This window comes from Chanodichthys erythropterus, chromosome 21 (genome assembly GCF_024489055.1).
Source record: "Chanodichthys erythropterus isolate Z2021 chromosome 21, ASM2448905v1, whole genome shotgun sequence".
Lineage (NCBI taxonomy): Eukaryota > Metazoa > Chordata > Actinopteri > Cypriniformes > Xenocyprididae > Chanodichthys > Chanodichthys erythropterus.
In genome coordinates, this window is record NC_090241.1 from 18157103 (window position 1) to 18172937 (window position 15835).

General features: G+C 40.2%; 1 protein-coding gene across 1 annotated transcript in view; it reads left to right on the forward strand.

Annotated features, from left to right (window-relative positions):
- The window catches only part of sned1 (sushi, nidogen and EGF-like domains 1), a 36746-nt gene that overhangs the window by 6137 nt on the left and 14774 nt on the right, over positions 1–15835 (forward strand). The window contains exons 2-18 of the mRNA XM_067374113.1: positions 183–470; positions 1118–1258; positions 1389–1551; positions 1664–1789; positions 2113–2226; positions 2662–2775; positions 3362–3475; positions 4010–4060; positions 4167–4274; positions 5603–5695; positions 7672–7803; positions 8135–8254; positions 8424–8540; positions 10064–10207; positions 13040–13213; positions 14087–14200; positions 14329–14442. Coding sequence (XP_067230214.1) covers positions 183–470; positions 1118–1258; positions 1389–1551; positions 1664–1789; positions 2113–2226; positions 2662–2775; positions 3362–3475; positions 4010–4060; positions 4167–4274; positions 5603–5695; positions 7672–7803; positions 8135–8254; positions 8424–8540; positions 10064–10207; positions 13040–13213; positions 14087–14200; positions 14329–14442 — 2227 coding nt within the window. The remainder of the gene's footprint in view (positions 1–182; positions 471–1117; positions 1259–1388; positions 1552–1663; positions 1790–2112; positions 2227–2661; positions 2776–3361; positions 3476–4009; positions 4061–4166; positions 4275–5602; positions 5696–7671; positions 7804–8134; positions 8255–8423; positions 8541–10063; positions 10208–13039; positions 13214–14086; positions 14201–14328; positions 14443–15835) is intronic.

A 15835-nucleotide genomic window follows, 5' to 3' on the forward strand; every position in this document is an offset into this window, starting at 1 on the left:
GAAATATGTTATGTGTGCAACTCAGAAAGTGAATGTCCAAACATGCAGCTCATGGTGTGGTAAAGCTTCAGCAGTGGAATCTGGGAATAAGTGCCAGGAAGGTGAGCTGAAGGAAGCTTTGTGTGCTTACTCTGCTAACCCTGAGCATGTACTTGCTTTTTTTTTACCCCCGTGTCTTGTAGGTCAACAACAATGGCCTGGTGTCTTTTCTGAGGGAGGTGTCCCAGTTTACTCCTGTGGCATTCCCTATTGCTGGAGACCGCAGGGTGGTGGCTCCGTTCTGGGCAGATGTAGACAACCGGAGGGCAGGAAAAGTCTTTTATCGAGAGAGCAAAGATCCCGCTATCCTGAGAAGAGCCACTACAGACGCTAATCGTTACTTCCCTGAGTTCCCTATGTTTGTCACCACATGGGTGCTGATTGCTACCTGGCACCAAGTCACATTTTTTGGTGGCAGCTCAATAACTCCGGTACCAAGTTAATGTCCTTTAAACTAACAAAACCAACATAGCATGTGTTTTCTCTAGATAGAAGACCATCTAACAGATTTTCTCAACTCTGGCCCTTAAGTTCCACTGTCCAGCAGAGTTTAGCTCCAACCCTGGTCAAAAATAAACTCTACAGGACAGTGGATCTCGAGGGCCAGAGTTAAGAAACCTGGTCCTACTTTATATTAAGTGTCTTTAGCTGCTATGTACTAACATTTAAATTAATCTTTTGATACAATGCACTTATTGTGCATTGTATCAATGTATCACATGTATCATGTTTCAAATTGTACTTGTATTTAAAAAACTTACATATTACATCTGTAATTTTTTTTTGTAATGACATTTATAATTACACTGTTGACTTTCTTTTACCCCTTAATCCACCCTTAAACATACCACCAAACGTGTCCTAACCTTATACCCATATCGCACCTAAATAGCACCACAAGTGTTCTTGCAAAACAACATGAACAAGTATATTATAGCTAACTTTTTTTTATATGTAAGTACATAGTTGTTAAAAACACATAATATAAAATGTGACCAGAAATCCTGATCTAACATTAATAAAGAAAATTCTGCATACTGGTTGTGGCAACTGACTTGCCCTCTGCTCTATTCTAAAGGTCAATACATTTCAAGTAGTTCTTATCACAGATGGTGAGCTCTCCTTCACCATCTTCCAGTATCACAATATTACCTGGACAACGGGGATGCATGCTACCAGTGGTGGTGACCTAGCAGGCTTGGGGGGCATAGCTGCACAGGTAAGGTCATTGCCTTTACTTTTTAGCACCATCATGGATTTTAGTCTTGACTGAAATTGCAATAGTGAACCTAAATTGTGAAAGAAACCACTCTTGAGAGAACTCCCCCACACTTCCACTCTCTTCCTAGGCAGGTTTTAATGCTGGCGATGGGAGGCGCTATTTCAACATCCCAGGCTCTCGGACAGATGATATTGTTGATGTTGAAACCACCACGAATGTGGGCTATCCTGGTCGCTGGGTCTTTCGTATTGATGATTCTCAGGTGCAAGTGGGTGGCTGCAATGACTCAGGTACACCACTAAAGGAAAGAAAAAGAAGAATCCAGCAAATTAGAAAAGATTATAGACAGTACAAACAGGAAAATGTCAGTCTGCTCAGACTCTTTTCTGTTGTCCTCCTCAGCTTTTGTCTGTGCAAACTTAAGGCCCTGTCAAAATGGTGGCCGTTGCATTGATGACTGCATCACTGGAAATCCCTCCTTCACTTGCTCGTGTTTAGCTGGCTTCACTGGACGCAGGTGCCAGATAGGTAAATGAATGATGAAATCCTTCCATCCCTCACAACCTGTACTCATCCTTTGTGTTCGTCCTTGCCAGGAAAGAGAAACTCAACTTGTAAAAGCAGAATTCCACCCTGCAAGCCAGGGGGACAACCTAAGGGAGAGAATTTCCCCTGGTCACATCTGTATGTAATTTACATACAGTAGAGTCCGTCCAACGTTTTGCTTTGGTCAAATCATTACCTTTTCCTCCACCCCCTGCACTTTAGGATTCCCTAATGTTTTCATTCTTGTGTGCACATCTAATAAAAGTCACATGTCATATTTGTCGTTCTTTTCTGTGTTTTGATAGAGGTTGATGAGTGCTCCTCATACCCCTGTCAGAATGGAGGCACATGTGTGGACAAAATCAACCACTTCATCTGCCTGTGTCCACTGGGATTCATAGGGACAACATGTGAGACGGGTAAATACCTGATACTTCAATTATGCATCGCATGCTAAGTTCATCAAAAGAAAACGTAATGGTATCGCTCCAATAATCATTTAGAAGCTCGCATTTCTCCAACGTCCACTGCAGGCTCTTCTCAAAACGTTGTCCAATGAGGTCTAAAGTAGCGAGTGAAAATGGATGCGAGTTGTGAACTTAGTACGCTCTTCTTTTCGTGCTGTGGCCTCTCTCCTAACTGAATTTGTCCTCCCCTCCTCCCTTAGCACTCTGCTGGCTTCAGTCTCCTTCTCGTTCCCACAGTCCAGCCTGCAGAGATGTATCAAACCTCTAATACCTTTCACAGCCAGAAGTGCATAGTTTCAGAGTGAGGGGAACGGTGTGGAGGATATATTAATCAGCTGAATAAATATTCAGTGTGTGTGTGTGTGTGTCTGTGTTTATTGCCTGCAGACATAGACGAGTGCCAAGAGACCCCATGCCTCAATGGAGCACAGTGCATACAGGGTGTCGGCAACTTCACCTGTGTATGCCAAGCAGGTTACACTGGGTTCCTATGTGAGTCAGGTGAGTATGGATCATGGGAGTGTCACTGAAAGGCCACAGCTTTCCCCAGGGAACATTTCCTTTTTTCCGCATTAGGCCCGCACTTATTCATTTGACAGATGGTTTTATCTAGACTGACTTCATGAAGACTGCTATAGTACAATACTTTTAAGAGCAGCTAGTAAATGGAAATATATTATCAGTTACTTTGATTTCTTTCCCTGTGTTTTCATATTGGGTCAGGTTTTATGTTCCAAATATTCCAAGTTCTCTAAGCAGACCTTGATCTGACTTTTTAGGAAAAAGAACTGACATGATTCCCCTGCTTAACAAATTGGGCTTCCCACAATGGAGGTTATTGATGAAACACAAGCCCAGTTGGGAAGTACTTTGGAAACTAAATCGCTGACCTTTGCATATCTTGAACCCTTGTTTCTACATGGGACCAGATTACTGTTAATGCTAGACACCTGGTCAATGAAACCATACACCTGCATGAACTTTCATACATCCTCACATCTTAAGGTATTGATACAGTCCAAACCAAGCTGTTCCAAGATCTCAGAGTATCTGCACTGACAAATGAATCATGTGTTTTTGAACCCAGACATCAATGAATGCGCATCCATGCAATGTTTGAATGGAGGTGTGTGTGAAGACCTGCTGAATAACTACACCTGCACCTGTACGGCAAACTTTACTGGAAGCCACTGTGAGACAGGTGTGCTTTTACTCTCTTGAGTTCAACCCACCATCTCACTTTATAAATGCCAGCCGCAACACATTATCCAGTCTTTGTTTTTGTTTCCCTTTGCAATGGGAAAAAATGTTTAACGATAGAAGATGTTTACACAGCCAGCCACCTACTTTCCCTTTTATATTTGGCTTGCTGTAACATTTTCCAACTGGGATTGACACAAAGAAATTGAAAAAGTGAAATGAATGAAGAAAGGGAATGCTCTAGAATAACTATGGCTCCAGACCACATGTCTGATTAATTGAACCGATTTATTTTCTAATAGTGTCAGCTTCATCTCATAGTTATCAGATGCTTGGTTATGGTTCACTGGTAGAATAGGTTGAATCAGTAAGAATCAGTTTTTCAATGAGGTTTGGTTGCCGTTTCATGCATGGATTTGCTTTAATTTAATGTGAGATGTAATTTTTCTACATTTTTGTTCATGTACTAAATCAAGCTGCCCCCAAAGTACCTCCAGAATATAATTTAAAAATGTTTTATTTTCCTGTAAAACAGAGTTAGTTGTAATGGAAAATTCCTCCACCACCGATGCTGCAAATCAGACAGGCAAGTAAAATGTTCTTCAAGTTCCTGCTAAGGTTAATCTCTTCATTGTTTTCCTTAAAGATCACACACATTTGTAATACATACACTTATGTAATATCACTTACAGTTCCCTGTGATGGAGAGAGTTGTGAAAAACGTCAAATCTGCGAGTACATTGGCCCTGGAAACTACAACTGCACCTGTACCCCCGGTTATTATGGTGACGATTGTGAAGGTATAGTAGTTTCAGACTTTAGTGCACTAGTAGCTACTCTCCTCAAGCAAATAGGCAGGAACATGGCATGGAGGAAGAACAAGGCAGACAGCATTATCCCACAGGAATTTGAAGCACTGCCTGAGGAAGACTGTGCAGCCGTGATGGATGAGCATAATTATCCAAACCTACACAGCCTCACCCAGTTTACTGCTCAGCCTTTGCAGCAAGTCGCTTGATGTTGTAAATAATTGCTTTATGGCACTTTTTACAACTTTACCAACAAGAGGAAGGGCTCTTGTCTAGACTTAAAAGGGTCTCTGTTTTATGAGACAGTCCTAATGTTTGGAATTCACTTCCCTGCAACAAAGCAGGTGAGATGTGTTTGGACGCTCTGACATCCAACCACAGAATCACAAAGGCTTGGGTTATGAAGTGATATGAGGTACAACATCCTCATCCTTTGCTTTATCTCATTTAGTTGTAGCCTACCTTGTCAGTCAGTGTCCCTGCTACCAGGGTCACTGTGTCCACTGCACACTTTGTCCCCCAAGATTTAAAAGCACTTTGCAGCAAATTCACCCTATTCCCCTTGGAGCTGAAATAACTATTGATGCTTATATAGACTCTCCTAAATCTCCAGAATACCTTCCTGCCCGGCTCACTTGGAATGTGTAGTGGAAAAAGTTGTGCAGTCCGCTCAGAAAGAGAAGGCAGAAGCTCACAGGGAGAACCCAGGAGTGTCTAATGGGGCACAGAGATCAAAGACACCAGCCTTAGAGACAACAAATGAAAATAGCTCCAGCGAATTAACAACCTATTAATTGCCCCAAGGGTCATACATTTTGATCAAAAACATGTTACATATTATCAGAAAAATAACACCCTCACACAAGTCCCCTGGACTTCAAAAGAAAGCAATTTAACAGTGATACAGCAACTTACTTTGATCCACTCCTGCAATTACTGGGGAAAGAAAAAAGTAAAAAGACTTCCTGTATGGAAAAGCTGTACAGAATACTGACTTGCTGTCATCCAGCACTCTGTGAACTGTGAGGGAAAAGTTGTGGGAAAGACTGACCCAAGAAACAAGTTTATATAAAAAACAGTACAACAAATCCCACCACAGAACACTATTCTTAACTACACACACACAATGTGACATTCCCACACATGCTTCCACTGAATCTACACTTTGTGCCAATTTGACTGATGTGAAAGAGAAAGAGCAACATATTTTAGAATGGTTAGAATGTTTACTTAACCAGAAAAGTGAAAACTATGCTGATCTTCTTCCAAAAGTCCTTTATCTGCCTCTTTTTCTCTACTTCACATTTAAATCCCTACAGAGGAGTGTCCCTGTCAGAATGGAGGATTTTGTGTTGATGTGAATGGCACCTGTGAATGTCCGACAGGCTTCACTGGACTCTACTGTCAGTTTGGTATGTATTAACTGCAAACAAATGCAGAATAGATTTCTCAAAGACTCAAACTTCCAAAGGCCATATTAAGGTATGGGAGGCAGTGCTGCCAATTTAGCGATTTTGTCGCTAGATTTAGCAACTTCCCTGCCCCTCTTGAGAATTTTTTCAAAATCCTAGCGACAAATGTAGCAACTTCTTGGACAAAGCTTACCTAGACTCCATGACTCGCCCACTGATCAATATTTATTTTAATATAGATCAGTGGACTCACCAGTATGATGTCATCTTGTGGCATTTAGCGACCAGTTTTAGCTACTTTCAGCTGAAAGCAATTGGCAAAGGTCTATTTTTAAGTATGCAGTTTGTTAGGACAATAATGCTAATTGTTGATCTACATTAAGAGGGAGTTTATCTGGTTTCTACTGTAAAAGGCTACTCGAAAAGATTGTAGAAAAGATAAGTATAGTGTTGTTAATTCAAATGTGTTTTATTCATCACCAGGCCAAACATTTAGCATCGCAAATATGTCATTTGGACACAAGTAGAATTGTTATGTCACTGTTCCACCTGCATGGTTTTTCTGTTCTGAGTAAAGTTAGCTAAGCATGGAATGAGTTGTAATCATACCTTACTTTAGAGCTCTTCAACCCTGCTCCTGGAGACCCACTGTCCTGAAAAGTTTATTTCCAAACTGCTTCAGTGTGATCCAGAAGTGCTTGATTAGCTGGGTCAGGTGTGTTTGATTTAGGTTGGAGCAAATGCTGCTTTCATGCCATGTCGTAATTACCATAAATAAAGCTCTGTATGCTTTCGAATTGCTCTCGCGGTACTTTGATGTCATACACAGATCGGTCTTCACAGCACCCTTTCGAGTTGAACACACCTAATAAATCTGCAGTGACCACATAGTACAAGGTCTTAGCTCTCAGAAAATGAAATGTGTACATGTTGTAATTACAGGTTCTACAAACACATAAAGGCTTTTAAAAATTCAGAATTGTTACCGTAATTACGACACTGAATGAATGCAGGGTTAGTTTACCCAAAAATGAAAATTCTGTCATTAATTACTCACCCTCCGATAGACTGCAACGTTATTACCACATTCAAGGCCTATAAAGGTAGTAAAGACATTGTTAAAATAGACTACAGTGGTTCAACCTTAATTTAATGAAGCGACAAGAATGTTTTTTGTGCAAAAAAAAAAAAAAAAACTTTATTCAACAATTTCTTCTCTTGCATGTCAGTCCATACGACTCATTATTGGCTGGCTCCTGCGCCAGCATCACAAGCATCATGCTGCTCACATGTACAGTGTCAGGCCAATAATGAGCTGGCGTTCTGATGTAGAACCCAGAAGTGCTGCACTGTATTTACTACGTGAACAACATAGGAGACTGACATGGAAGAGGAGAAATTGTTGAGTAAAGTCTGTATTTTTGTTTGCTTTTTTGTGCACAAAAAGTATTCTTGTCGCTTCATAACATTGTCTGAACCACTGTAGACACATGGACTATTTTAACTATGTCTATACTATCTTTCTGGGCCTTGAAAGTGGTAATAACTTTGCAGTCTATCGGAGGCCAAAAAGCTCATGGATTTAATAAAAAATATCTTAATTTTAGTTCCTAAGATGAACAAAGGTCTTACAGGTTTGGAACGACATGAGGGAGAGTAATTAATGACAGAATTTTCATTTTTGAGTGAACTAACCCTTTAAAGTCTGCAGAACATTAAGTTGAAGACCTCTGCCATATTAAATCATTTATTTTTGGAAATTCATTACATTGAGAACCGTTCTGCTGATGATGATGAAAAGCACTAAAAATTTGTGTGTGAGTCATTAGCAACACGCTTATTGATCACCAGAGAAAATTGTATCCATCTGAAGAGTGCGGGCAACCTTTTTTTTCTAACAAACGTATTTCAAAAGTACTTGTATTGCACAAATATTTGTATAACAATTAATTTCGGTTCATTTTTTCAATTCTTAGAGGTAACACAAACACCCTGTAGTAACAACAGACCATGTCCGGATGGAGGCCCGTGCTTGGAGTATGGCGGCACGTACCTCTGCACCTGCCAAACCGGTGTCGAATTTGATCACAAGGACTTCTACCCATATGGTAAGAGCCCTGGAGAGCCTTGAAGCCATGTGTTGAGCATGATCTCCATGGCAAATGAACAAAACTTGTGCCAGGTTGTCAGGATGGCAAAGGTCCCTAAAGCAACAAAGGCGTTATGTTGAATAAATGAAAAAAGAAAGATTTATTTGTATGTTGACATAATGTGAAGGTAAAGTTTCAACTTGGCTATTAAAATACACAGAGGATCTATGCTGTGGTGTGCATTTAAATGAAATCATTCCAACACACACAAATAAAAGTTACTAGTAAATGGTAAAAACAATGACCTGCTGTGAGGGAACGTGGTGAAGCTGGTGTGTGTGTTTTTCAGTACAGCCCCGATCAGCCTGTGATTCTTCACCGTGTCAGAACGGAGGTTATTGCTATGAGAGAGATGGAGGCTACATCTGTGAGTGCAAGTATGGCTACAGAGGCCAGCATTGCGAAAAAGGTACATCTGCCATCCTTGTTGACATTTTGTCCTTGCATGCTTACACATTAAAAGGTAGTCGCATCCTACCTTTTAATGTGCATAATATTGTGTAGTGCACCACATATACATTTTGCAGAAGTCATTTTGCCTACTTGCAGATACATAAGGCATTTAATTTTTTCCTCAGTCAGATTAAGTACCTGTGCCTCTGGTCCCTGTCGTAATGGAGGCTCTTGTAAAGAAGAAGCTGACAGCTACCGGTGTGTCTGTCCCTACCGTTTCACAGGGAAACACTGTGAAGTGGGTAAGTGTTTAGTGTCAAGGCAATTTTCACGCAAAACGTGTTCCACACAAAAAAATTTATTAATGGGGGGCTTTCGCACCTTTTCATAGTTCCTAGAACTATTGGCGGAAGTACCCGGATTTGCAGTGTTCGCACCACAGGAATTAGGAACAATTTTAGTTCTAGGAACTCCTTTTGGGTAATCTAAAATAACTCCTACTTCAGAGTAGGGTCTAAACCAGCTCTATAGGAACTATCAGTGATGTAAGTGTACGGTGATTGGTCAAACACATGACATGGAGGGGGGACCCACGGTGTATGTAGATAGAAATGGCTCATTGTAAGGTAATAAATACATACCGGCTCATTATGTAAGGTCTTTATACACCACTCAAAACATAGTTATGTATATTACATTGCATTTCTGTCAATAGATCCATCTAAATGTTACATAATGCACCTTTAAAAACACCACTGTCGACCGCTTCAGAGTTCCTACTTCCGGTGCAAATGCAACCGGGAACATGGCCCCGAGGGGGAAATTAGTTCCACTATCCTAGTGGCTAGTTCCTGTAACTGAGTTCCTACAACTATTCGGTGCGAAAGCCCCTATAGATTCCTATAAAGCTATTCATACCAGATGGATATTTGCATGCCACCAAAGCAGTTTTATTAATTTAGATATGTTTTTCTTCATCCAGCGATAAAAAAAGTGTCAGCAAATAAGATTTGAGATTTGGATCAAGTGTCCGACACTGCTACAGAAGCGATATTAGAGCATTTAGCAGTCTGAACATACATAAAACATTTGCATTTTAAGAACCCTGTGAACTATATGCATAGCTAGTGATCAGTGAGTTTTGTGTGTGTGTGTGTGTGTGTGTGTGTTTTATTTTTTTTGCATGAAATGTAACTCGTTTCACTTAAGGTTTGAAAGGTCCATTCATCTGCAATTCTTTCACATTGTGTTTGCCATAAAAAGGCCTAAGTGTGTGCAAGTATTACTGTAAATTACCAGCCAGCAGTGAGCACCCAGGGGATGTTACAGTTCCCATTCACCCTTCCTCTCCTCTTTTCTGGTCAAGTGGAATAAGAGTGTAATCTGCTTTTCTTCATGTTTGGAAAATGGCATTTCCGCACACACGGAGTGCCATAAAACTGTACAAAGATAAAAGCTCTTCAAAGCCAAAGCGCTTTTCATCTCTAGATTTTCATTATCCCAACTTTGTCCCACATTAGAGTTGTGCAACTGTTTGGCCTTGTGTAATGATCCAATTTGTTGGAGTTTGTTCAACACTTGGATTCATCACATGTTGGAAAAACAACTTGCCCTGGCACATGCATGAAAAGCTGTTTCTCTTTCTCAGTGCTACTGTAATGATCAATGATTTCTCACACATGTTGACCTCATTTAGACGCACACATGGCCGTGCTTTCTCTCATAATAAAATTGTGCAAATGCCCAGTTTATGCACACACGTGTACACAAAACTGTACACCAACTGTCCGTGAATGTTTTAAACCATCTGATGCTTTATGTTTAGGAAAGCCGGATCCTTGTGCTTCCAGTCCCTGTCTGAACGGGGGAACATGTTTCCACTACATTGGTAAATACAAATGTGAGTGCTCCCCATCCTTCATAGGAAGACACTGTGAGATCAACAGAGGATCCAATCCAGCTTTGGAAGGTAATCAAACTCTGTTTTACCCACTGAGCTGTTTGCCAACATGAATCAGGAGCTCACACGGCTCTTTGCGGTAGTCACTATTCATTCATTTGGGTGTAACTGATATGCATGTTAGAAGGAGAACAGCGGTAGTCCATCTTCATTCAGATGATGCCAGGACGAAGCAGCAGGTGCCAGTTCCTGCAGTAAAGCTGGGTTGTGTGTCACCTCCCCAGAGATGGAGCTGGATAAAGTCCTCAGTGCATTTGATACTCTCTCTGAACAGGGGTTATAACTCTGCTGTTACAGGCCTCTGTGTTACTGTTGATTCTACAGGGTTTTCCACAAAGTGCGATTAAATTTGTGTCCTGCTGTTCCATGATAGGATGAAATACCATCCCCTTGTCACCTAAAACATTTCACAAAAAAGGATGTTTTTACAGCTTCTCTCTATTTATGGATCTGCTCGTGGCTGTAAATGTAGCCATGTGTTATTAGGTAAAGTGAGACAGGTTGGTTCTTTATGTTTTTGGGAAAAGCAATAATTTATTTTGTAGAAAGAAACAAATATCTGTTACTGCCTCTGCTCACAGTGTTTTGTTTTATAGTGTTTCCAACAATTTTTTTTTTTTTTTTTCTGCAATGTAGGTCTTGTCGTCGCCTGTTTTCACAAAGTGCAATATGTTCCTGGATCAACATCTCTGTTGATTCTGAAACAACATTTCAATCAACCAATCAGATTTGAGGGACAAGTTTACAGTTTATGTCTAGTTTAGGTTAGGGCTGGGCGATATATCGAATGCTTTTGTCACGCGCATTTCGTCAGTAAAGCCGGTTCCCTGATTACCACTAAATCGCCATCACCTGCTTTCAAATGGAGCGGCATTTAATAAACAGAGCCGTAGTTCACTGACAAGCCACGCAATTTCGCGATCATTAACGAAGGCGATACATCTGCGATATGAACGCGATATTACGTGGCTTGTCAGTGAACTACGGCTCTTTCTATTAAATGCCGCTCCATTTGAAAGCAGGTGATGGTGATTTAGTGGTAATCAGGGAACCGGCTTTACTGACGAAATGCGCGTGACAAAAGCATTCGATATATCGCCCAGCCCTAGTTTAGGCTTACAACCAGGGACAGGTGCTTCTTCAACAGTGTTATTCACCTATCATTTCCCTCTAATTTAAAGGGTTAGTTCATCCAAAAATGAAAATTCTGTCATTAATTACTCACCCTCATGTCGTTCCAAACCTGGAAGACCTTCGTTCATCTTTGGAACACAAATTAAGATATTTTTGATGAAATCCGAGAGCTTTCAGACCAAAAAAAATAATAATAATAACTTTATTAAAAAATTTCTTCTCTTCCATGTCAGTCTCCTAGATGTTAATGCACAGTGCAGCGACTCTGGGATATATGTCAGAACGGCAGCTAATTTATTGTCGGCTCCTGCGCCAGCATCACACTCATGTATCTTGCTGCTCAGATGAACAGCATCGACCAATACTGAGCCGGCTTTCTGACGTAGAACCCAGAAGCGCTGTACTATGTTTACTACGTGAACAGCGTAGGAGACTGACATGGAAGAGAAGAAAGAAATTGTTGAATAAAGTTGTTATTTTTGTTTATTTGTTGCACACAAAAATTATTCTTGTCATTTGATAACATTAAGGTTGAACCACTGTAGTCACATGGACTATTTTAACGATGTCTTTACTACCTTTCTGGGCCTTGAAAATGGTAATAACGTTGCAGTCTATCAGAGACCAGAAAGCTCACAGATTTCATCAAAAATAACTTAATTTGTGTTCCAAAGATGAACGAAGGTATTACAGGTTTGGAATGACATGAGGGCAAGTAATTAATGACAGAATTTTTATTTTTGGGTAAACTAACCCTTTAAGAGATAACTTATGGTGTAAGGTTAGGTTTAGGGGTAGGGATATGGTTAGGATTAAATTATGGACAGGAATGTTGTTCCAGGTCTAACTCGGATGTGCGGTCTTGTCACTGCATTTGCTCTATAATAATAATAATAATTTTTATTTTTATTACACCTTTCCAAAGCCCAAGGATGCTTTACAAAGTTAGAGTATCTTAAAGTATTCTAATTAACTTAAATAGCAAATAGCTTATACATTTTAAAATTAATTTATGAGTGTTTAGTATAAATTAAACGTGTAAATAATTAAATCACGAGAACTCTCAGAAGATTTTTAGCATGGTAATGGATATGACAATGTTAATGTATTTGGTCTTGGCGGACCATATCTTCTATGCTGCTGTGGAATCGCTGCTGTTGTAGATTATTACTGTAGTTGTAGATTATTTCTGCTGCCAATTATCAGAGCAAGTACAGGAACTTGTTACTGCCAATACACACGCCGGTACGCCAATACACACGCCAGTACGCTGCTGTGAGTAAGACATAGTGGTGCTGCACAAATAGCATATATCAATAACCCATAGCAGATCTATACAGGTGGAGCTGGGGAAGGTGGAGGGTTTTAAAGGAACTCTGAAGTGCGCTGCAAACTGCTATAGTGAATGTAACCAGCCATTTAAATGTGTGAGCAACAAGTTCATTGGCTGCAGAAGTGACATGGACCAATCAGCTTGTGCCAGTAGTTAATGTTGTAATTATCGTCAGCTTGCGTTAAGGACCCATCAGCCTGCGCCATCTAGTTTCATGACTGAACTATGTTTGATAATGATTAATAGTATTATTTGTCATTATTTAGATATAACTGTAAATATTATGTTGTTTAACAAACCTGACTCACTGCAAACAGTCTATTCATAAAAGAATGACTTTCATGTACACTTTGTATACTCTGTGCACACAGCAGGTCTGAACTGTGGCCCCCCTGTGAAAGTCAAGCATGCAGAGGTGCAGTATTCCTCCACTACCCCAGGCTCCATGGCTCTGTATGCATGCCACCCAGGCTACACTCCCCTTCCCAGGGCCACCCAGAGCATCTGCAGCAGCCAGGGGTCCTGGAGCCAGGCTCCAGTCTGTGAAGGTTAGTGGAGACTTGCTGTTTATTCAAAACCCTTGTTGTTCAAAGTTTGCCCAAGACCTTCCCACCCTGAAACCAACATTCCAAAATGGTTGGTTGGTTTGGAATGCTGGATAGAAGAGCTGATGAGCCTACTAAATGTCAAATGAGTAGAAACACTCTAAAACAAATTGTAGTTTGAAACCAACATAAAGTTTGTGTAGCATGTTATGGTGCTTACAGAAAGTAGTCAGGTCTTGGTATACAGTTCATAGCTCTTAAACACAAAACAATTCTGCGGTCTCTCTGTGGGACATAAAGCATGATGCTGCTTTGGCAACATGAACTACTACATCATCTGTATCACATCAAATAAATTGGTCATGTACACAGTGAGACAAGGAGGAATCCGCATGCTTTGTTCGGCTTTCTTGCTGCAATGAGGGTGGGAACGAGTTTGTCGCCTAACACCTGATTTATTTGTATTTACAGGACGAATTTCTTAAATTCTTGGCTGTAAAATTTAGAATTAAATTTTCAGGCTATTTTCATCTTGAAAAGTACGTTTTGTTTCTACGACGATATATGTGTGAATTCACACTGATTCATACACTTAACCAAGAAGGGCTCTACAATAATCTTTTCTTGATCAACAACATGTAGTTTTATGTCTTGTACACAAAATGATAATATATATATATATATATATATATATATATATATATATATATATATATATATATATATATATATATATATATATATATATATATATTTTGTGGTGGTCTGAAAATATTTCCAGGATAAATACAAAGCTTAACTACAGAATTTAGTTCCTTCCTGGTCCTTGTGCTGGGATTTCTAAGTAAATGATTTTCACTATCTCTTTTTCTTCAGAGATAAACGAGTGTTTGTCTCAGCCGTGTATGAATGGGGGAACTTGTCGCGATAGGGTAGCCTCTTACCTGTGTGAATGTGAAGACGGTTTTACCGGCCAGCGCTGTCAAACAGGTAACACACTGCTCATGCTAAATTCTTAATTTATCTTATTTTATATTGACATTTAGATTTTACAGATTTTGACATCTCAGTGTGTGAAAATGTGGCTTGAGTTCAGATTTCTGTAAATGTTTTGACAGATATTGATGAATGCCTTTCTGAGCCATGTAAGCACGGAGGTACATGTGAGGATCAGCCTGGCTCTTACTTCTGCCACTGCCAGAAGGGCTATGCTGGACAGGACTGTGAGATAGGTAACATCATCAGGAATTAGGGCTGCACGATATATCGCATGAGATTGTCACTCGCATTTCGTCAGTAAAGCCGGTTCCCTGATTACCGCTAAATCGCCATCACCTGCTTTCAAATGGAGCGGCATTTAATAGACAGAGCCATAGTTCACTGACAAGCCACGCAATATCGCGTTCATTATCGAAGGCGATTCATCTGCGATATGAACGCGATATTGCGTGGCTTGTCAGTGATCTACGGTTCTGTCTATTAAATGGCGCTCCATTTGAAAGCAGGTGATGGTGATTTAGCGGTAATCAGGGAACTGGCTTTACTGGTGAAATGCGCGTTACAATCTCATGCGATATATCGTGCAGCCCTATCAGGAATGTATTAACCATCTTAGACTTGTGTTTTGCTGTTTTACTGTCTTAAACTTGTGGACTGATCAACAAAAAAAGACTCTTTAATTTCAAAATGAGAACAGATTTCTGCAATGTGATCTAAAAATTCAAATTCAAACAGAATTGTCCTCATTTGACAATCTCTTAATATGAACTAAATCACTGGGGCAGCCAACTGGTTTAAAAAGAGTGTAGCTATAAGGGGTTTCAATTGATTGTAATGTAAATACACTTCCATCTGGAATGTCCCATTTCTGGTTAGTCAATGTAGTGATATAACTTAGAGGGTTAGTTTACCCAAAAATGAAAATTCTGTCATTAATTACTCACCTTCATGTCTTTCCGAGTCGGCTTTTGACGTAGAAACACTGGAAAGTCTACAATGTAAACAGTGTAGGAGAATGTCAGGGAAGAGAAGAACTTGTTGAATAAAGTCATTATTTTTGTTTTGTTTTTGCGTACAAAAAGTATTCTCTTCGCTTCATAAAATTAAGGTTGAACCACTGAAGTCACATGGACTATTTTAACGATGTCTTTACTACCTTTCTGGGCCTTGACAGTGGTAATTAAAACTACAACTAGCTCCAAGTGACTTTCGTCAAATGTAAAAGATATCCAAGCCATATCCCATGGATAATTAAAAAATGCAAAGTGTGTGGCACAGATGATCTATGGCCATCAAGAAACCAAGTACAGTCCCAAGCCCAGCTGCAAAAGGATGAGGGGGGTCATTCTGCCGAGCTGACCAGAACTGGGTGACACAAGGAAAACTTGGAATATAGAGGTCCAGAGAAGGCGGATGAGGTTGGTTTGAGCATGTCTGTTGAATGCACACAGACCGCCTGCCATATCGGATCCTTTGGCGGCAACAGCCGGCTGGCTGGTCGGTGCAGAGATCTGCACCGAAGAAGACGTGGACCAAACACATTGAGAAAGATCTGAGGAATATGCGGCTTAACCTTCTTGACTCTAAGAATATTGATCGCAAGCATGGAATGGCATTATGAACGAA